The following is a 19370-nucleotide window of genomic DNA, read 5'->3' as shown; positions in this document are numbered from 1 at the left end:
AGGCTGTTCCTAAGCTATCTTTGAACAACATTTGTAAAGATCTCTAATTTAAATTCAAAATTTACATTAAAAGTGTGGCCACATCGCCTATGAAGCCTTGCCACACTGGTCTGTAAGCCAAGCTGCCAGCTAGGCGGTCAATTCAAATAAAAGAAAACCTTACTCCATTTTGCTTGTACACATTTTTAAATAAATAATACATTTATTAAGCATTTGTGACCAAAAATTGGATAGAAAAAATAGTTGTCTTGCATTTGTGACCAAAAATTGGGCATACAAAGAGTTTGTTCCACTCAAAGTGGACAGAGAGGCATTTGTGATAAGTTTCTTAATGAAATATGCAGAAAACAGTGAGCGACAACAACCTTTCTAAATAATATCATTATATGCGTAACATGGGTAAACCTAACCTAACCATTTTGGAATACATTTGATATCAAAAATACATATTCGAGTGCAATGAGGATATAAATATCCACACAACTACTTCAACTGCAGCATATCCACTAGCTGGTCTATAAATCCCTGATCATTCTCATCTTCATTAGGTACAACAAAGTCAAAGCTATCGTAGTCATCCAGATCACATTCGGAGGGCACATCGTCAATGCCCTCGGTGAAGATCCAGCCGCGTGCCTGACGCGTCTCTGGTCGGGAGGTTAGACGCACAGTACGGACCATGTCCTGGCCATAGGTCTCGCGAAACCATTTGATGTCATTCTTGCGACGCACATCGCTGACTATGACGTAAGGCGTCTGATCCAGGGGTGCCTCCGCCATGGCTGCACGACAAAAGTAGCCATAATCCTTGGTGCGCATCTCATCGCTCCACACGATCATGTCCCGACGATATTTCTCCTTGTAGGGCCCATCGCTGAGCAGTGCGCTGAGGTCCAACTGCAGCTTGCGTGCCCATTCCGATTTGATGGGCTCTGAGATCCGCACGATTCGTGCGCGATTCGCTAGGCTAGAGAATAAACACAAAATTACTTTAATTTATTGCCTGATTTGTGCACCACTTACCGCTTTTGTAACCTCTCGGATATATAATCTTTGCCACACTTGCGTTTGCCACTGATTAAGACTATTTTCAGCATTTTGCTCTCTGGCCAACTTTCTCTTTTTGCTGCCTCTCCTCTAGTTTGCTTTTTCCAATGGCGGCGCTGGCCCTGCCCTCAATGCTGCTCGGGTGCGGTTTATTACATCAGTTATTCTCGCAGGCCTGAACTCTGGGTTAAGCCACAGGCATTGTTGCATTTTATTTATGTTAATTGCATTCCTGTTTGGATTTGTTTACAATTTGAATTTCAAGCAGCTGACTGTGTATCGATAGTATCGACTGGAGTGCTGTGAAGTAGACAGCTGGGAATTGCAGTTTAAACGATGAAAACATATACAAATACACTAACAAATAATGAATTTAGCAATTGTTGTTTTTCTTTTCAGGAATTTTTTTTGGCGAAACGCAAACTCGCTGCGAATTTCCTTTGCCATTTTTCTGGCTGTGTATCGATAGCGATACGCAGGCAAGTATGGATTACTGTTTTTAAGCGGGCCATTTAAATGAAGAAGGTAAGAACGAACTAATATTTCTACTCTCCAATTATCTCGACAAAACTGATAAGAAACAATCAGTACAGCATCAAATATCTATAAACTTTCGTTATATTAAAGCATAAATAATAAACAAGTTTAAAAAAAGCTTTCTTTAAAATACATTTATTTTAATTTCATTTCAATCTTAACTTACATTCACTTTCATCTTAATTTAAAACCGAACTTGCCTAAAATGCCGTCCCTCTTGGGTGGTATGTTGGTGGTGGTGCCTATCATATCCTATATTGCGTTTGCTGCCAATTGCCGCTTGTGCTGCCCGCCGCACTGGCCGTCTCGTAGGTGGCTTGAGCAGAGTTGTGGCCAGGCGCTGAAACACCGCCGGCGCTGACTGCATTGTTAGGAGGAGCGCCCGGTGGTCCAGCACTGCCAAAGGAGGCCAAAATGCTGCTGTAGTAGGATGCATCGGCCACGGACTCTGACTGATGGGGCGGGCCCTTTTTCAGCGACTGGTGCAGCGAGGCCTTGCCCTGGTGACAGTCCAGGGCATTGGCATTGTTGATTCTCGCCAGGTTCGCCAGCGTGAGCGTTGAGTGCGCGTGGACGGAGTTGTGAGCGGCCGCGACGGCAGCGGCGGAGCCAGGCGGTGGTATGGTGCCAATGCCGCCGACAGACATGGTGGGGAGGCGCGACAAGGAGCGAGCAACGGAGGAGGAGGAGGACGAGGCAGGTGACTCGGAGAGCTGCAAGGGGCAAGCGTTTTTAGACAAGACAGCTTAGTTTAGGAGCCATAGCTACCACTCGCCTTGCGCTGCTTGTGCAGGCCGCTCAGGTCCGCCAGCTTTGGGTCAACAACCACAACGCCAACGCCGCCGCCCGCTGTTCCGCCAAGAGCCGTTGGCGGTGGCGGCAATTGGGGTGCCACATGTCTGTGATTGATGTGCGCCTGTAGGTCGCGCTGTGACAGATAGGTGCGTCGACAGCCCGTGCTGCCGTACCGACTGCCGCCATGGGTGCACATGAAGACGGTGCCCAGGCCACTCTGCTCCACCCGCAGCACCTTGTCGCTGCATCGCGGGCAGCTCTTGATGGGTTCGGCGCGGGCGCACTTTAGGCAGAAGACGTGCTTGCACGGTATCATACGACCGTAGACAAGTATGGGCTTGTCGCACTGATCGCAGCAGTGGATCATGGGATTCAGTACCTTCTCGCCGATGAGGCTGACTTTGTGGTTCCATTTCAGGCGCAGCATCGGCTCCGGTGGCCCGCGCGACAATGTGGTAAAGGTGGGTGCCTCCAGCTGTGATATGTCCGCTTCCATGTCAACTGTTTGGGGCAAAAGGGAATGTTATTACGTGGTTCCAACAATCCTTTCGGCTGTCTTCTTACTCGTTTTGGGAATTACCGGCAGCGCCACCTGCTGCTGCGGCGCCGGCGGTGTCATATCCGCATTTGTTGTGGCCTGTTGCTCCTCCAGCACTGTGGTCACCTCCATTTCGTTGTCCTTGTCCAAGTCCTGCATTATGGCATCTTCCACATGGTCCGTGCTGGCGGGACTGCCTTCCAGGACGGCAGACGCCACGGCTTCAATTACGCTGGCGTCGTCGATCTTTTTGCCGCGACCACGTCCACGCCCGCGACCCCTGCCACGCGCTCGAGTACCACGGCCACGTCCACGACCACGTTTCACTTCCTCGGTGTCCATTTGTGGCGTTAAATGCAGTTTATATTGGCAAAATTTGTGAACTTTATTTTTTTTTGTATTTAATCGCTACTAGGGCTGGGATAAAAATCGTTAGCGCTATCGATACTATCGATGGTTGAAAAATTACACGACCATTGATTGTTTTGCTTCACCATCGATAGTATCGACCGGCAATAAGTAGTAGTAGTTTGTGCGCGACAACATTTCTTATCGGTTCCATGAGAATATCATCCCTAATTTTTCTAGCGGCCCTTTGTTTTCGATCTGAGTACTAGGCTTTATCCGTGCCAAATGTTGGGGAACAGTGTATCGATAGTTTCAATAGTTTTGAAATATAAATAATTTATTTAAATTCTTACAACTAAAAAAATTTAAATTAGTATTTGGAAAGTTTGAAAATATTGCACATGATGTTTTCTGTAACATGTTAGGCGTCCGCGTCGTCCACCTTGGGGGCCAGGTAGTATCGTATGTACCCATAATCCTCGATAGAGTACTCCACCAGCAGAGGAACCTCCGGGGCTAGGCATATCTTGACCCGATCCGACAGCGGCGTGGCTCGTGTGAAAGTGTTCAGGTATCGTCCGGCAAAGGATTGGGTTATGGGCTCCTCCACGTCTATGGTGATGTCCCCCTTGGAGGTCTCGGCAAGCTTAATGTTGGCCGAGCCCAGGTCGCCGTTGGCCGAGAACTTGATGCCCTGCTTGGTGCAGGAAATTACCACCGTCTCGCTGAACATGCTCATGTCCCGACAGATACGGGCAAACTCGCTCGAAGGCATCTGCACGGTGCCGGCGTAATTCGTGTCGGGTATGCCCAGATGATCCTGGTCCAGATTCAGCAGCTTTAGCTCGTAGTCCGCCGTGCGACTTTTGTTGTCCGACTCGAAGCTAAGGAGCAGCTTGTCGGCTTTGTCCGCCGCGGACAGTGTGACGCTGTCATCGCCGTTGGCGCTCTTGACGACTTTGGACAGGGATTTGAGATCCAAGCCGAGCGAGACATTACGATCGCAGCGGTACTTCTCGAAGCATCCAGTCTGCAGGCTCAGAGACACCAGCGAAACGTGCGAATTATCCATGGACTGAAGCTAAGTAGGCGGAGAGCAGGTAATGGAAAATTTTTGTTGGGAAGGATTTCCGCTGTACCTGCATGCCTGTTTCGCTACAGTCCAGGGTGCTCTGCGAGATTATCTCCTTGAGGGCATCGACAATCTTCTTAAGCAGCTGAGTTTCCCCAAGACGTGCCTCCAGCATCGTTTATAGTTGAATTTATTTTTCAGTTAATTTCACAATTGGAAATAAACAAAAATATTCACGGAACAGCTGTTTGCCTAATAAGGTGCTGCCAGGTCGTCAGATTTAGAATTCGATAGACCGTTCATTTTTTACATAGATTACACTACTCGACAAAATCAATATCTTTTTTGTTTTTCCTCAGGGAACTAAAACTAATTTTCTGATAGATTTGGGTCATTGAAATTGCTTAATGCATTATGGATTTTTATATATATGGATGAAATTTAGTTTGAAGAATTAAAAAAAAAACTGGATATGTTCGATTTTTTCACATAAATAAGTATCCTATGTCTGTTTGCAAAGAACTTAGCATTCTGAAAAGCTAATTGATGCAGCTTAAAACGATCTAGTTTGATCCTTTTTTTATCACTAGTCCAATTAAAGAATGTCATTAAGAGTAGCTTATCTGTTTGAAAATTGTCTAATAAATCGGATAAAATTTTAATTTTACCACTGGAAGTCCCAACCAGCTGGTAATATTAAACGGAAGATCAAAGTCGAGGAAAATGATTTTATATTTACAGTGCATTTTGCAAATGGGTATGTTCAGTATATTTCCGAGGGTCTGTCGGTATATTTGATCGATAATTCTGCGGTCACACTGCTTGAAAGCTTGTGATTTGTTTGAAAGCTCCATTGTTGATAATTTTTTCATAATTTCTGGTTTTAATTCGCAAAGTAAATATAATTGCCAATAATTCTGGCAATGGCCGCCGCCACGCTAAGTGGCCACGAGCCAAAAGCCACCGACTGGCATCTGTGGTGCCGGCTCTGTGCCAAGGACGACCTGCAGGGGAACATCAACGTGTTCCTGAAACACGAGCATGCGGGCGGTCCAGGAGATGGCTCCGGAAACGATCTGGCCCTGGCCACAGCCATTGGCAAGTACTTTTGGGTGGATGTAAGTGGCAATTGGCCATCCTCAAAGCAGTATTGATCACTCCACACATACTCACAGATAACGCGTAACGAGGAGCTGCCCAAGATGATCTGCACGGAATGCCTCACGCTGGTCACAACTTTGGTCAACTTCTCGGAGCGCATTAGCCGCGTGCAGAAGCTCTACTGCATTCTCCAGGCTAGCAACAAGCAGGAGCAAGTGAATCTGCAGGAGTTACGTTCGAAGTTTGGCCTGCTCGAGGAGGAACCAGAGAGCCTCACAGAAGTCCACTATGTGGAGGAGAAACCCAAGCTGTGCGCCCAGGGCGATCTGCTCATAGAAGAGGCTTCTTTCGAGCTGAAGAACCCGCTTCATGAGATGGCGGATGATCAGGAAGAGGAGGAGCATGAGGAAGCAACAAGTAGAAGCGAGGGGAATGAACCTGAAGAGGAGGAGGAGGAAGAGGAGGGGGAGCCGGAGCAGCAGGAGGAGCAGGAGTACGATGGAGATGCAGTGCTGCTGAAGCTGTGCGATGCCTATGGCATTACCGATGAAAATTCCTCACGCGACAGCCATAAATGCCCACCAAAACGAAGCAAATCGAAGGAGGACCCCGACAAGGCGCATCAGTGCAGCATCTGCACGCGAGCGTATGCCAGGGCCAGCACGCTGAACCGCCACATGCGGCAGGACCATGACCGGATCTACGAGCCCAATCTGCTGGCCTGCGAGGAGTGCCCGAAGAAGTTTCGCACACGCTACCAGCTGGAGCGGCACAGCCAGGGCCATCTGCCGATGCCCAAGCGCAAAGTGTATCCGTGCGCCAGCTGCGACAAGATGTTTGCCAGCAATGCCTCCGCCCTGCAGCATGCCCAGTACATGCACTTGGACGAGCGGCCGCGTCCCGTCATCTGCGAGCAGTGCGGCGTGCGCGTCACGTCCATCAGCAACCTCAAGGTGCACGTACTCACCCACACGGACGACGCGCCCTTCGAGTGTGATGTGTGCAAGAAGTGCTTCAAGAGCGCCAGCCGCCTGAAGCACCACAAGGAGACACACGATCCGCACAAGTACATCTGTCCCGAGTGCGGCATGCAGCTGAATTCTCGCACCACCCTCAACCGGCATCGTCTGGTGCACACGGATCAGATGCAGCACAAGTGCGACTATTGCGGCAGGGAGTTTAAGCGCGCCAAGGCGCTCAAGAATCATCTTATACTGCACACGGGCCTCAAGCCGTACTCCTGTGACTTCTGCGATCGCACCTTTGCCAATGGCTCTAACTGCCGCACGCACAAGAAGAAGGCACATCCCGAGGAGTTGGCCGCCCAGGAGGCGGCTGGCGGTGGCAAGACATGCAATCGGAATATACCCAAACTAGAGGCGCTCAAAGCTTTGTGAGTGAACCTCTTGAATGCTCCATTAAGCGTCGTTTTATTTAATGAATTTCACCTTCCATATTTTGCAGCACGAAGAACAAGGATAATTTATCGCCAGTGGCCACCAAGCAGAGCGGTTGCTTTGCCTTTGGCAAGAAGCCCAAGCCGCTGATCAAAGAGGATGTTAGTCCTCTGCCTGCGGCAGAGCCGACGGCAGAGCTTGTGGCTGAAGTCAAACCCCCCTCAACGGCCATACCCACTATAGATACTATTTATAATCATATTATGATTGATTACCATTAAGTTTTATATTAGTTTAGTTCGGTTTTAATTTACTTTAAGGCAGCATTAGTATGTGGCATGCGCTGATTATGTATTATTGCAGTTGGAAAATATATTTTTATGGATTTCTAGACTATAGATTCGGCGGGAAAAATTGTTTTAAAAGGATTTATGCGGCATTTGGCTGGTGCGCATGTCCCTGCGGGAGTCGGAGCCACCCCCCAAATTTATGTGGAGTCCTGATATAAAGGAATTTGGTTCAGTTGACAGCGTGCGCTTTCCTCGTGTCCTGCTCTCCTTCCATCAATGGATATTTGTTTAAATCTTTTCGCGTATTCAAGTGGAAATGTTGTAAAAATGTTTGGAAAACAATTCAATATTTAGTGTGAAGCATGGCCATTGCAGTCCATAAACTCTCGGCTTTATAATCAAAAAACTTCGATGTCGGATAATATTTAAAGGAGAGCCGAAAAATCACAAAAAAATCGATTTATCCCCAATAAAAACAAAGTGCATTCAAATAGCCATTAAAAAACCCCCCCAATGCATATCTAAAAAATCAAAAGTGTATTAAAAGTTGATGAATTTATACTGATACTGTGACACAGTGCTTTAAACTTAAAAGCTTTACAAAACAATTTTTTATAACAAAATAAACCACAAAAGAATTATAATATACCAAATAGCAGGGCAGAAAACTGCTTATAAATAGAGATAATCGCAAATAATCGCTTAATCAATACATAAATAATCAAATATTGTAAGTAATCCAGTCAAAGAGCTCAAGCTCAAGTGTATATCTCATATGAAACGCATTTAAATTAAAATATTTAAACAAATTCAAAGTGCCTGCTTCCCCATCCCTGGTTTCCTCAGCTGTTCCTCAAACTGGTTCTCTAAGTAGTTCCATACTAACCGTTCTGAAGCGGGTTCGCTGGTTCTGCTTCAAAGCCAGCTGGAGTTTAAATATTTGTGTGGGCTCAGCCGTATTTTGTAAACAATCCAACAAAAGGAAGGCCTGAAAGCTAAACAATCATATGGATAATTGATTCATCAATCGGATAAGAGTATATTCAGGCTTGAGACTTCTAGGTTGCTAGTAATTTTAAGCAGAATATCAACTAGAGGAATCTAATTTTTATATTTACAAGAATTTATGGTATATTTCGGTATTTTTCTGGGGTTTCTGGAATCCTGCTCTGCTAAAATTTTGTGTTTGTTCCAGGGTGACCATTTAAATATATACTTATCAGAATATTTTGACTAACAAATTTAGTTAATTGTATATTTACGGTATGTCGGTATATAATGGTATATTTAATGAATTTCATCCGTCCATCAAACTCACATACGAGGAGATTTGCTTTTTTCCGTAGGGAATTTTTTCTTTCTTTTGAAGGGATAATCTCTCTCACAACATGGGAATTTTTATCACAACAATGAGTCTTTATTCCATCACCACTCGCATATTTTACCGTTGGCAACATTCTTTTGTATGGACCAGCAACATGCTGCGAAAAGTGATCAGTACTGTTCCCCAATATAGCCACGGAATGAGCAACATTATAATTCCCTTGGGAAAAGGATATCCTCGAAATGAGGAAATTTTGGAAATCTCTACCTTCAATCAATGCAAAAACATTCCATCTGTGTTGGTAAGCCATCTCAATAAAATTATGCAGATACCGACAATATATCTTGATCGATATATGTATGTACATACATATGTATATACATAGAAGGCAAATGAAAAGGTTAAAAACATTTCAGTGTAAGATAAAGTCATTATTAATGTTTAAGAGCAGCTTTGAAAATGCAATTTTAATATTCATAGGGTAATAGGGAAATAGGGTATATTAACCCCATACTATACTATACCTACCTGTTGACAATCAAGAAACTGTCAAATACGTAGCAATCAATTTTATGCTATTTTTGTTGATTGACCTTTTTAGTTTAATTTTGCAATCAATCAAACAGAAGATTAAAGTCGAGGAAAATGATTTAAGATTACGGTATATTTACAGTTTATTTAAAAAATGCAAGGGTATATTTCTGACGGTCTGTCGGTATGTAATTCTGCGGTCACACTCTGACCGTTTAGACGCAGGAAAAAATTTCCCTGAACATGAAAAATTCAAATACAAATTTGTAAAATATAAGGTCATAAGGTATACACTCCAATAGAAAGGAGTATTTATAATAAGCCTAATTTATTCTTCAATCGGATTCAAATATTCTTTCAGTGTTAAAAGTCTTTACAAGCTAGTAATATAAAAAAGAAGATCAAATCGAGGAAAATGATTTAAGATTACGGTATATTTGCAGTATATTCTAAAAAATAAAGTGTATATTTGGGTATATTTCAGAGGGCCTGTCGGCATATTTATCGATAAATTCCTCGGTCCCACTGGTTAGTTCCGCGTTCCGCGATTTTTTGTCAAAATAGTTGTTTATATCTGTTTTCCGTTTGTTGTTTAATCGTCCAGTATCGCGCTCGTTGTTTTGTCAAAAGAGTTGTATGAAATACGTTTGTTCAGCGCCAAATGTTTGCTGTTACTGCACATGCTACCACTTAGTCGGCGTTTTCCACTTGTTTTTACGCACACTACGCGCCCGTTCATGTGCGCGCGGGTGCATGCGTGTGTGTGTGTGTGTGAGTGTTGTGTGCTAAAAAAATCGATTCAATTGTAAGTTTTGTGTCTTTAATTGAAGATTAAAGTAATTCTAAGCGAGAAATATGCGACATGTGTGGGGCCCACAGCATAAATATCTTGTTATGCTGCCACTCGTTGTGCTTGCAACAGGGGTACTGCCCTCAAAACGGGTCCAGAGTGTGTTGCGTAGGCGGACCTGAAGTCCGTTTACTATAAGAAAATTGGGTTTACTATGAGAAAAAAAGATGTTTACACTAGCCAAAACAGAGGCTGAAGTTGTTTGACACTAAAGAAATGAAGCTGCAAGTTTGTGTATGACATGAAAATGGCTGAAAATGCGGCTTGCTGTGAGAAAAGTGTGCCAGAAATGGCTTAAATTGCATGAAAATTGATTTGTTATCGTGTGACCATTGAAAATACGCGCGTGAAATGGGTTTTCAGTGATCAAAGTGAACTGGAAGCGGTGCAAAATAGAAAACGTTACCTGAATTGGTTAAAATGTATTAAAAATTGGGGATAAAGCCGTTTAAGCAGTAAAAAATTGTTTCCAATGAAAGTGACATTATTTGCAATAACAAACATGGAACATCCATCAATCAGTTTAAATAAAGAAAAACGTACCTGAAAGCCATTCGAATAAACCCGACATGAGTTTTCCGACGCTTAGTCACCCTAAACCGTGCTTTACTTGAACGAAAACGTTCTAAAATCGCTTTTAAATTGCCAAAAACGTATCATAAATCAGTTTTCATTGACAAAATCTCCACCGAGAATCTGTTTACTCAAAGAAAAAGCAACAGCAGTGCAATTATTCTCCAAGAAATGTGAAGAAAAGTGAAGAAAATTGAAGGGAAAAGACGCCCCCAAAATAAAAGTTGATACAAAACAAAAGTTTCTCCCTGTGACAAGAAGGAAGCCGCGAACCGCATTATCTTTTTGGCTTGACCCAAATTGCAACGCCCTCCCCCATCTCCGCCCCTGTCCCCCGTCGCCCAGTCCCTTAGTGGCTTTTCCTCTCGTCTTTGTTTTGTGTGTGAAAACTTCATCGTCCCTTTGTGTCGTGAGTTTTTTCCCCTGAACATCCCACCATCCCCAACAAAGTCCTGCTGCACATACTTTTTGCCTGAGTTTTCCTTCATGATTTTGTTCTCTTCATCTTACTTTTTTTGTATCATTTAATGTGCGGCAAGTTAATTGCCGAAAGAACTTTGCCGAGCTGTTGCTGCTTTTATCAGCAAGCAGTGTGGCAAGTTTTTAAAGTGTCCCCTGCAACACCTCCTGCCTGCCAGGCACCCATCCATTGGATATTAAAAACTTGGAGGCGGCCCCGAGCCTCATTAGTTGGCAATTATGACAGAGAGGGAGGCAGCAGCGACCATTGGATAGGCAAATGGCTGCTGCTTGTCAAAGTAAGAATTTCCTTATTGAAATTGTTTTTCTCGCCCTCCAGGGGGCAAGAGAGTAGAGCAGAGCGTATCCTGGCCCAGGATCCGGGGGCATAATCAATGAAGTGGAGTGAAGTGAAGTGGAGGGGAGGGTTTCGCCCCTCTGTTAATGCGGATTTTTCCCTCCAACTTAAATGACTTTTCATTTCTGTTTTACTGGAAAGGCTTTCTGTCTTTCTGCCTTTCTAATTAGATGGTTTATGTGCACTGCACACACCCTGCCTCGATATCGGGTGTCTCATAATCCCTAGTGTCCTGTGACTGGAGTTCACTTGGTTAAGGATCGTTTTGCAGTTTATCTAGAGGGTTGCTTGACACTCTCCCTGTTGCACATTCCCTTTGAACACTTTTGATTGCGAGGGTGGCAGGGATTTTAGTTTTTAGGAGTTCCTATTTTCAAACTACTTTAAGGGAATGTTTCATCACTTTTGTGGATGGAGAGTGTGCTATAGGGAGGGATAAACATTTCCAATTGTGAGTCAGGATATAATTTAGGCATACAATTTAGTTATATTTGCTAGGAGATCTGGCCTCCTCGCCATCAGTTGCTGTATGAGTTTGGCAATGTCCTCACGCTTCTTGCTGACGGTGAGCTGGTCGAAACAATTCGACAAATCCTTGATGGGCACCGCAAAGAATTGCTCCACATACTGCCTCCGTCTTCCTTCAAGTCGTGCTTCATCCGCGGCGCTCTGACGCAGTATCCGGTCATGTTATCCTCGTTGAAAATGTGCGCCTGTGCATCCGGTTTTCTTTCTTGTCCTCAATCGAGAAAATTTCTGTAGCGTGGCCATTACAAGACGGCTTGGAGTTGGCCCCAAATAGTCAAACAGGAGGATCGGGGGCTGCCTCATTGCAGGCAACTTCTCCGGGCCGTCGCAGCTGCCAATCTGAGGCTGATTCGGGTCGATGGTAGTGACCGGGCCCTTGAGGCTCGGGAAACAGATAGTGGCGAGTAGCCAATGGTCCAGCTCGTAGATGGGAAGAATGATTAAGTCCTTGTCGAAAATGTCCACCATTTTGGTCCACTCCTGGACACCGGCATGCCGTTTCTGGGCCGCTGTCTGCCGCAAGTCGAAGGTACCCATTATCATCGTCAGCTGATAGTAGAAGGATGTGCGCGTAGGGCCTCTGCAATCTGTGTGGTGTGCAGCCACAACAAATAAAAGTCAATGATGGTGTCGTTTATACTGTGCTTGCTCAGGCACTTTCTTGATGTTCTCACGGGAGGTGCCATCGATACTGCCATCGAATTGCAGCACGAGGAATTTGGTGTGTAAGTTGAAGCCATTCCGTTCATAACAGGGCAGGCAAAGCTGCGTTTTGAAATACTCCTCGCATGTTTTGAGCAAATTGAGCGCCAGAAGAGCCCGAGGCTGCTCAGTGCTCCCAAAACTTGTAGATTTTTGATTGCTTGTAGATGTTTAGGGTGAACTTTTTGTCAATTCCGGGCGTTTTGCCATCTATGCGAATGCCATTCGAGGTGAAGGTGATCTGGCAAACAACAAAATATGTGAATGCAATCGCGGGAGGGCAGCGTTGCATGCCACTTACCGGCTCAATATGATCGAAACGAACGGGAAGGAGGCGCACACAGAGGCAGGGGAATTGTGTGCAGAATTGTTAGATTTCCGCTTAATCCTTCCAATCTATAAAATCGTCACGTACAAAATCTACAGCTATTTAATTATAATTTTTGGATTAGTTTATTGCCTTTTTACGTAAAATATTTTTTTTTTCTCGAAACTTTTCGCAAATTGTTGCAATTTCTTTTGGGCTCATGGTCGTTTTTATTGCGCAGAGTGCAGTTGATTAAACAATTAATTATTTTAAGCTGAAATCCAAAATCTTTAACTTAAATGTGCACACTTTTACAGCACGAAAACTTGCAAATCGAATATTTCGGCAATTTGACAGATCCAAATTTGACAGAAAGCTGGAAAAAGTATTTCCTGAGGGTGACCGTATATTTGGTATTGTAATAGTATGGCCGTGTTGAAGGGATGCGAATCGAAAATAATTTTTGCTTCTTTCGTTTATTTTGGGTGCATTAAAAGCTGAGGTTTAATTTAAAATAAATCTCCAATTAATTAAATAGAACGTTGAAGCATTAGCAAATATTTTTATTGATATTATTTATGAATATTGATTCAAAAAGTGTCTCTAAAATATTATAGGTTTTTTTGTTGAAAATATGTTCCTTTTTTGCTATAAATATGTTTTAACAAATATTTAGCACGGCTTCTAAATAGAAAATACACATTTGAGGTATTTTAGGTACTTAAAAAGCCACACAATCCGCTTCTAGCATTGTTACAGCTGCCACAAATAATTCTATTACATTTATTACATATGTATGTATGTACATACATACGTACATACAACATATTGATAAAGAAAAAATATTCGTATAGCAACAATTCGTATTTTCTTAGCAATACGCCTTATCTGACCATCTATTTCCCCCACAAAAACTTTATTTTATCTGCTTTGTATCTTGTTTTATTGTACGACACCTTCTTATCTAACACAATGAAACTTTTTCAAGTAGTTTATTTTTTATCAACACTAAGTTTTCTTTAATCTGGGGGTGGGGAAGAGTGGTGTTGCTGTTGCTGCTTCAATGCCCGCTGCCTTGTGGTAGTCTCTGCTGTGACCTATAAAAATCAAAGGAGAGAACCCTTGCCGCCCATTCCATTCCCTTCCATAACTTTGGACGTTAGTCAATTCCATTTGCTATCTATTCGCCTCAATCACTGGTTTTCTTGGCCTCTGAGCAGCCCAGCGCCAGCGCCTACGCATCGCATCGCTGGCCCCCAAAATGTAATCCACTTTTTGACATATGGGATACTTAAGAGCCTTCGCCCTCGCCCTCGCAGTGGGATGGGGCTTTGGGCTTTGGCTTTGGTCAACTTTGTGTCACAACTGTCGTCGGGTATTTCTATGTCTGAGAAGAGTAGTGCTCTTTGCAGTTTGTTTATTTCATTTTTAGTGGGCTTAGATGCCAATAAATATTGTCCATAGGTCGTATAGAAATTATTTTTTTTGGCGCTCTTTGGCATTTCATAGGCTATTTTTCTGCACTGTCAAGTGTCTGTTTATTTAAATATATCTATACTTTATCTAATTATGCCCTAATTTAAATCGGTATAGTATAGAAAAGTATGAAAAGTGGAACAGCTGATTGTTAATTAAAGAATTGTCCCCTAATTTATGTTTGCAGGGAAGTTAGTTGGGCTGTGATTTCTGTACGGTTTAAAGTTGGTTGTTGCTTGTAGGACGATTTGGCCACGTCATCGTACAAAAAGAGCCTATAAATGCGGATATTTGGTTAATTGAATTGTGGTAAATTGTTTTAGGATTTTTAAGTTGAATTTTGAAGTTTAATCAATCAATTCCTAAAAATATGAATTACTACCTAAAATGTGCTGGTGCATGTACATACATATGTACATTATTCAACTGTCTCAGTGGCAGATCCTTACAATTTATGATGTAAGCGATTTTACACACATTTTACATACATTTTACATTGGTTCATGTCTGAGCTTTTGTCGGGTTGTCCATAATTATTCTCTCTTCTCTTGTTTGCTATAAAACAAAGTTTTTGGAGAGTTACTTGAATGATTTCTGTTCGCGGACAGTTTTCAAAATATCTAAAACCATTAGGTATAAAGTGTTATACAACGTAGAGATTTGTATATATAACAATTATAACTCTCTTGAATGAAAACTTTTTTAGATCTTTCTTGGTCGAAAAAGTCCATAACTGGCGCCATCAAGTGGTCCAAGAGAAACTTTAAACAAAAAGCAAGAAAGAAAATGTATGAAACAAAAGTCTGGAACCATAACAAGAAAAATAATAGCCAGAGTACTGTAATATTTCTGGATTTTAAATGCAATTTATGGCCGCTCTTTTTGAATGGCGCTAGCATTGTTAATAAGTCTTCTCACGCACTGTTATATTATTCTAGAACGTCGCAAAGCCTTATACAAACTGAAATGTTTCCTACTTGACAGACTTTGGCGTATTATACAGAGTTTATTTTCCCCTGGATATTAATTTCATTTGCCATAAAACATCCCCTGAGAGCTGGTCTGTTCATTTTCATCTGCCATACAACACTCTCCACTTTGTTAGCTGTTAAAAAGCACCCCACCCCTTATAGGAGGTTTTTGAGATTTTACTAAATTTTCTACCCCTACAAATTCACTAGAGTGAGATTTCCTTGAAATGAAGCAGCCCTTAATATTTTAAAACGAATTTGAGTTTTCGCTGTGTGCTCTATATAACTGAGTGAGTTTCTCTGTAAAGTGAGCAGTTTTCCTCGTCAACGAATAGCTTTCCACTCCTCCGAGTAGTTTTACACTCCTCCCAGTGGTTTTCCACTCCATAGAAACGTATCACTCTTTTGTCAACCTAATGAATGAGTGACTACCACATTTCACACATCCCCCAAGAGGTGCTCCTGCTCGTTTGCCTTGGATTCATTCCGAGTGGCACGCATATAAATGGGACGTTATTATTGCAAGTTGCAACAACTGCCATGCCATGCCCACACTCAGCCACATTGGACAGACATTCGCCGTATCCCTTGACGGTCACAATTTTTGCAGCAAACAGTTTTTTTTTTGCATTTTCGTACTAAACGCAAAAAAATGTGAGAGATGCGAAATAAGCTGCAGGAGGAGATAGCAAAAAAATAAGCAAAGCTTTTACTTTAATTAAATGCGTGCGTGTTGGGCCAAGTCCCAATTTAGATTTTCCTCTGACTTTGTTCTTCTATCCCCTAGATATATGTCCGTACCTTCCCCCCATCCCCCCTCAGGAGGTTGTATCTCTCTTGCAGTTCTTTGATTAACGGCAAGCGCTTTGGAGAAGCCTCTTACTCCGCCCCATCCAACCATCCATAGGATTCTTTAGCTACTTTTATGCTGATTGAGTGGGGGCTTATCTGCATTCTGCCACGAGTCATGGGAGTCGAGTTCCCATCCCTGCACGCTAGGAGGTATGCGGTAAGCCCTCACGAGTTATAACATAACTCATCCGTTGGTCGTTTATGTCAATTGTAAGCAAATCAGCGCCAAGGCATTAAATCCATAAAAAATGGAACACCCAACCAAATGAAACGAAACAGAAGGAAAAAACCAACCGCAACAAAAATTCCGAGACAAATGTTGTTATTAAAATGGGGCATAAAAAACGCATATAGCATATGGAATATGATATCAGGGGTATGGTACAGCGAGGGTGGATGCAAAAGTCTATAAATCGAATGAAAATTAATATTGAAAGTGGAAGAAACAGCCGGACCTATATTATAAAGAGGATCTGCAGGGGACATTGGAGGATTCAAAGTTAAAAAATACCAGAGAGCAGAGGTATAAATATGTAACAGCCGAGGGGTACTGCTAGATGACGCGTGGAACCTGTAAAATGCAAGTAGAAATTTTCATGGCTCATGAGGTCCATTCTTTTATTCAGTACAAGTTTTTCCGTAGATTCTACAATAAATGGTCCGGTTTTCTGTTGTTTTGGAACCACAATGAACGCCCAAAAAATATGGTATGCCCGGAAATAAAATGCAATATATGATAACAAACCCTCGCATGCTGATGACCGGACGGGGCATCCTTTAAGCAATAAAATATCCAAGCTAAAAGCCCTTCAAAATGACACAGAGAGTTGTTTGTTGGTTGTTGCTGCTCGTGCTACTGCTCCTTGTTCCAGAGAGAAAGCGGGCGGCAAGTGCTATAAATTTGAAGTATTAAAACAGATATCGAATGGGATTATTTTTAATATATGACCGAAAAACTGCAGCGCGCCTGTATGCCAGTGGCAGAGACAACAAGGCAGAGTGTCAGTGGCAGTGGCAGTGGCAAGGCTTTCCGCATTGATGCTGGCGGGGGATTTCAGGAGCCCCAGAAGTTGAGGCAAGCAAAAGGCTGCCTTCCATGCTGCAATTAGCCTGCTGCAAGAGAGGGAGAGGTTGCACACCCTCATATCCTTATCCCTAGTCAAGTGTTGCTACAAATTGCCATCAGCAGCAGCGGCAGCGGCATCCTCTCATTCTTCTAGCTCTAGGAGGACTCCCCTTCCTTTCCGCATTAGCATTGCCAAGTCTCTCCCGCTCTTCCGCTCCCTCTCTCTGGTGGCATCGCATCACACAGCTGGCATTTTCCGCTGCGTAATCCTTTTATTAATCCTCGTGGCTTGGTCTAAAATCCTTTACACTGCTGTTGGCACTTTTGCAAATCATGAGCAAAAAAAAAAGAAAGAAAAGCGAACAGAAACCGCAAGCTTAAGAAAAATATGTAATACAAGCCTGAAAGCCTAAGGGTTTCTCGACTTTATTAATGCGCATGAAAAGGAATTTATGGAAAGGGTTTTGAATTATGGAGTTGTTGGAGAGGTGGGAGATTTAGTTAGAGGTAAGTCTGCCTGTCTAAAGCTCTCAAAATCCCTACCTTTGACTAAAATAGATCTTCTGCATCTCTAAAATAATTATTAAACATATTTGGCTGATAGCAACGATATAATAATGGGTTATTTGGACACTAAAGATCGGAGTCCTTTAGTTTTTGAGGTTTGCTGCAATGCACAGTCTAGTCTACCCCATGTGTATACCCTGTGATTTTATAGACAAGATAAAAAGCAGCAAACATACGCAAAAAAACACGCTGTTCGTTAGCTGTACATATCTTTGGCACCCAGTGGCGCCCTTGGATAAATTTGTTGCAATGTTTAGCGTAGATTAAAAATTAATTGGCCAAAAGGATGGCGGGGTACATCTCTGGTATCATTTCTTACCCCTTTCTTACTCTCTCAGTCAGTCCGTGTCTGTCTGTCTGTCTGTGATCTCTGGAATATTTATGCAGCGCCGTGTAATTTGTGTTGATTATTTCACTTTTTGTTTATTCGTTGAGTTTTGTGTAGAGGAGCAGCTGTGGGAGTGCTAAAAAGTATTACGCGTTTCCTGGCGTATGGTTTTTTAATAAAGCGAATTAATCAAGACCTCTCTCTGGTTCTGGGGACCTGCAGTGGGGCGTGGAGTCACTTTTTGCAAGCATCCACCATCGTTCATCCTACATCCTCTGGTTCCTGGAACGATGTCCTGTGAGTGGCGCAGCAGGCGAGAAAGCCCGCGCTCAACATTAAAAATTCAAAATGCACTTAACGAAGCATAGCGCGTAAACCGATAGCCAAGAAAGGCTAGGAAGAGAGAGGGGTAAAAGGGGGAAGGAGAGAGCTAAGAAGAGCGAGTTGTGGAGGTGATGTAAATTGAGAAAATGTAGGAGCAACAGCCACCAAAAGGGTGTTGTCCAGAAGCAGCCAGAAAGGGTGTTGTCCGTGGAAAACCTTTTTTTTCTCTTTGGTTTTTTGTTGCCTTTAATGCTATTGGCAGAAGATGCTACGTGAGCAGCTTTTGCTTTCAGGGGCATCTCGATTTATACAGCGCTGGCGATTAGCTCAGACAGAAAGTCTGAGAAAGTATAAACCCGAATAATCGCAGGAAAGGTTTAGATTTTTGTACAATTAAAAGAGTTGGGAGATCTCAAATGTAAGAAAATTGGGAGGTTTCCAAGTTTAGCTTTGATTGCACTTGGGGAACATACAAAAAGTGATACATAGAGAAAGAATTCATACAAAAAAATGGCGAAAATGGTTGCATTTTTCTATAATTAGGAAAGAACTTCTAATTAGAGAAAACACTAAAGAAAATATATTCAGAAATTGTGGTCGATGGTCTTGCAGCTAGCACCTCATAATAGTAGATGAAGATTAAGAAAACATCTTTGAAAGCATTGATTGATGTGCAACCTTCAATTTCCACTTATATTCCTAATGAAAACCCTTAAAAATGTCAGGGCATTTCATAGGTCCATCATTTGTCCATCAACACCTTCTCTCTGTTTTTTTGTCGTTGCTGTTTTGTCAAAAATATTGTAAAATCTTTTTTGAGTTGGTGGCACTTTATCAACATTAGCGTTACTTGTTTTTTTCGCCCCTTTTTCCACCCGATGTTGCTGTGGCGGCTGCTTCTCAAATGTTGCGGCTCCTGGTGGTGACTCTACTCCTGCTTCTGCTGCTGTTGCTGCTCTGCTGATGTTATTTTTTCGTGCTGCTGCCTTTTTCACGCACCACGCACCATGGGAAACGGGCATCAGGCAA

The 19370-nt window shown here is 42.9% G+C and overlaps 5 protein-coding genes across 12 annotated transcripts in view; 2 read left to right on the top strand and 3 right to left on the bottom strand.

Annotated features, from left to right (window-relative positions):
* Window positions 1–242: 242 nt before the first annotated feature.
* On the bottom strand, window positions 243–1320 carry LOC117900270 (probable phosphomevalonate kinase). Its single transcript, XM_034810581.1, has 2 exons — window positions 1024–1320; window positions 243–967 (listed from the first exon to the last, which is right to left on the bottom strand). The coding sequence occupies exons 1-2, from the start codon at window positions 1095–1097 to the stop codon at window positions 484–486; spliced, it is 558 nt and encodes a 185-aa protein (XP_034666472.1). The 5' UTR covers window positions 1098–1320; the 3' UTR covers window positions 243–483.
* Window positions 1321–1720: 400 nt separating this feature from the next.
* Window positions 1721–3340, bottom strand: LOC117900264 (E3 ubiquitin-protein ligase Hakai). Its single transcript, XM_034810573.1, has 3 exons — window positions 2944–3340; window positions 2360–2880; window positions 1721–2297 (listed from the first exon to the last, which is right to left on the bottom strand). Exons 1-3 carry the CDS (start codon window positions 3257–3259, stop codon window positions 1830–1832), a joined length of 1305 nt encoding a protein of 434 aa, XP_034666464.1. The 5' UTR covers window positions 3260–3340; the 3' UTR covers window positions 1721–1829.
* A 277-nt stretch (window positions 3341–3617) lies between these two features.
* LOC117900268 (proliferating cell nuclear antigen) lies at window positions 3618–4563 on the bottom strand. Its single transcript, XM_034810579.1, has 2 exons — window positions 4405–4563; window positions 3618–4346 (listed from the first exon to the last, which is right to left on the bottom strand). Exons 1-2 carry the CDS (start codon window positions 4510–4512, stop codon window positions 3687–3689), a joined length of 768 nt encoding a protein of 255 aa, XP_034666470.1. The 5' UTR covers window positions 4513–4563; the 3' UTR covers window positions 3618–3686.
* A 605-nt stretch (window positions 4564–5168) lies between these two features.
* LOC117900262 (zinc finger protein weckle) lies at window positions 5169–7163 on the top strand. Its single transcript, XM_034810571.1, has 3 exons — window positions 5169–5455; window positions 5513–6831; window positions 6903–7163. The coding sequence occupies exons 1-3, from the start codon at window positions 5261–5263 to the stop codon at window positions 7114–7116; spliced, it is 1728 nt and encodes a 575-aa protein (XP_034666462.1). The 5' UTR covers window positions 5169–5260; the 3' UTR covers window positions 7117–7163.
* Window positions 7164–7838: 675 nt separating this feature from the next.
* The window catches only part of LOC117900258 (tyrosine-protein phosphatase Lar), a 143450-nt gene continuing 131918 nt past the window's right edge, over window positions 7839–19370 (top strand). For 7 of the 8 annotated variants that reach the window (XM_034810564.1, XM_034810560.1, XM_034810561.1 and 4 more), the window contains exon 1: window positions 9494–9785. The gene's annotated coding sequence lies outside the window, so the exon portion shown is untranslated. Of the gene's footprint in view, window positions 7856–9493; window positions 9786–19370 lie in introns of those variants that run through there. The other variant, XM_034810558.1, reaches the window with a different exon arrangement.

Source organism: Drosophila subobscura, chromosome U (genome assembly GCF_008121235.1).
Source record: "Drosophila subobscura isolate 14011-0131.10 chromosome U, UCBerk_Dsub_1.0, whole genome shotgun sequence".
In the NCBI taxonomy this organism is placed as follows: Eukaryota; Metazoa; Arthropoda; class Insecta; order Diptera; family Drosophilidae; genus Drosophila; species Drosophila subobscura.
This window is presented reverse-complemented; position numbering and strand designations above follow the sequence as displayed.

What these genes read in the sequence shown, in the direction of transcription:
- LOC117900270 (XM_034810581.1), bottom strand. Translation starts at nt 1,097, where the DNA reads ATGCTGAAAATAGTCTTAATCAGTGGCAAACGCAAGTGTGGCAAAGAT. An exon ending in TCCGAGAGGTTACAAAAGCG is followed by an intron (nt 968 to 1,023) that starts GTAAGTGGTGCA and finishes TTTATTCTCTAG; the next exon opens with CCTAGCGAATCGCGCACGAA.
- LOC117900264 (XM_034810573.1), bottom strand. Translation starts at nt 3,259, where the DNA reads ATGGACACCGAGGAAGTGAAACGTGGTCGTGGACGTGGCCGTGGTACT. An exon ending in GCCGGTAATTCCCAAAACGA is followed by an intron (nt 2,881 to 2,943) that starts GTAAGAAGACAG and finishes TGCCCCAAACAG; the next exon opens with TTGACATGGAAGCGGACATA. An exon ending in GCCTGCACAAGCAGCGCAAG is followed by an intron (nt 2,298 to 2,359) that starts GCGAGTGGTAGC and finishes TGCCCCTTGCAG; the next exon opens with CTCTCCGAGTCACCTGCCTC.
- LOC117900268 (XM_034810579.1), bottom strand. Translation starts at nt 4,512, where the DNA reads ATGCTGGAGGCACGTCTTGGGGAAACTCAGCTGCTTAAGAAGATTGTC. An exon ending in GTAGCGAAACAGGCATGCAG is followed by an intron (nt 4,347 to 4,404) that starts GTACAGCGGAAA and finishes CCGCCTACTTAG; the next exon opens with CTTCAGTCCATGGATAATTC.
- LOC117900262 (XM_034810571.1), top strand. Translation starts at nt 5,261, where the DNA reads ATGGCCGCCGCCACGCTAAGTGGCCACGAGCCAAAAGCCACCGACTGG. An exon ending in GCAAGTACTTTTGGGTGGAT is followed by an intron (nt 5,456 to 5,512) that starts GTAAGTGGCAAT and finishes ACATACTCACAG; the next exon opens with ATAACGCGTAACGAGGAGCT. An exon ending in CTAGAGGCGCTCAAAGCTTT is followed by an intron (nt 6,832 to 6,902) that starts GTGAGTGAACCT and finishes CATATTTTGCAG; the next exon opens with CACGAAGAACAAGGATAATT.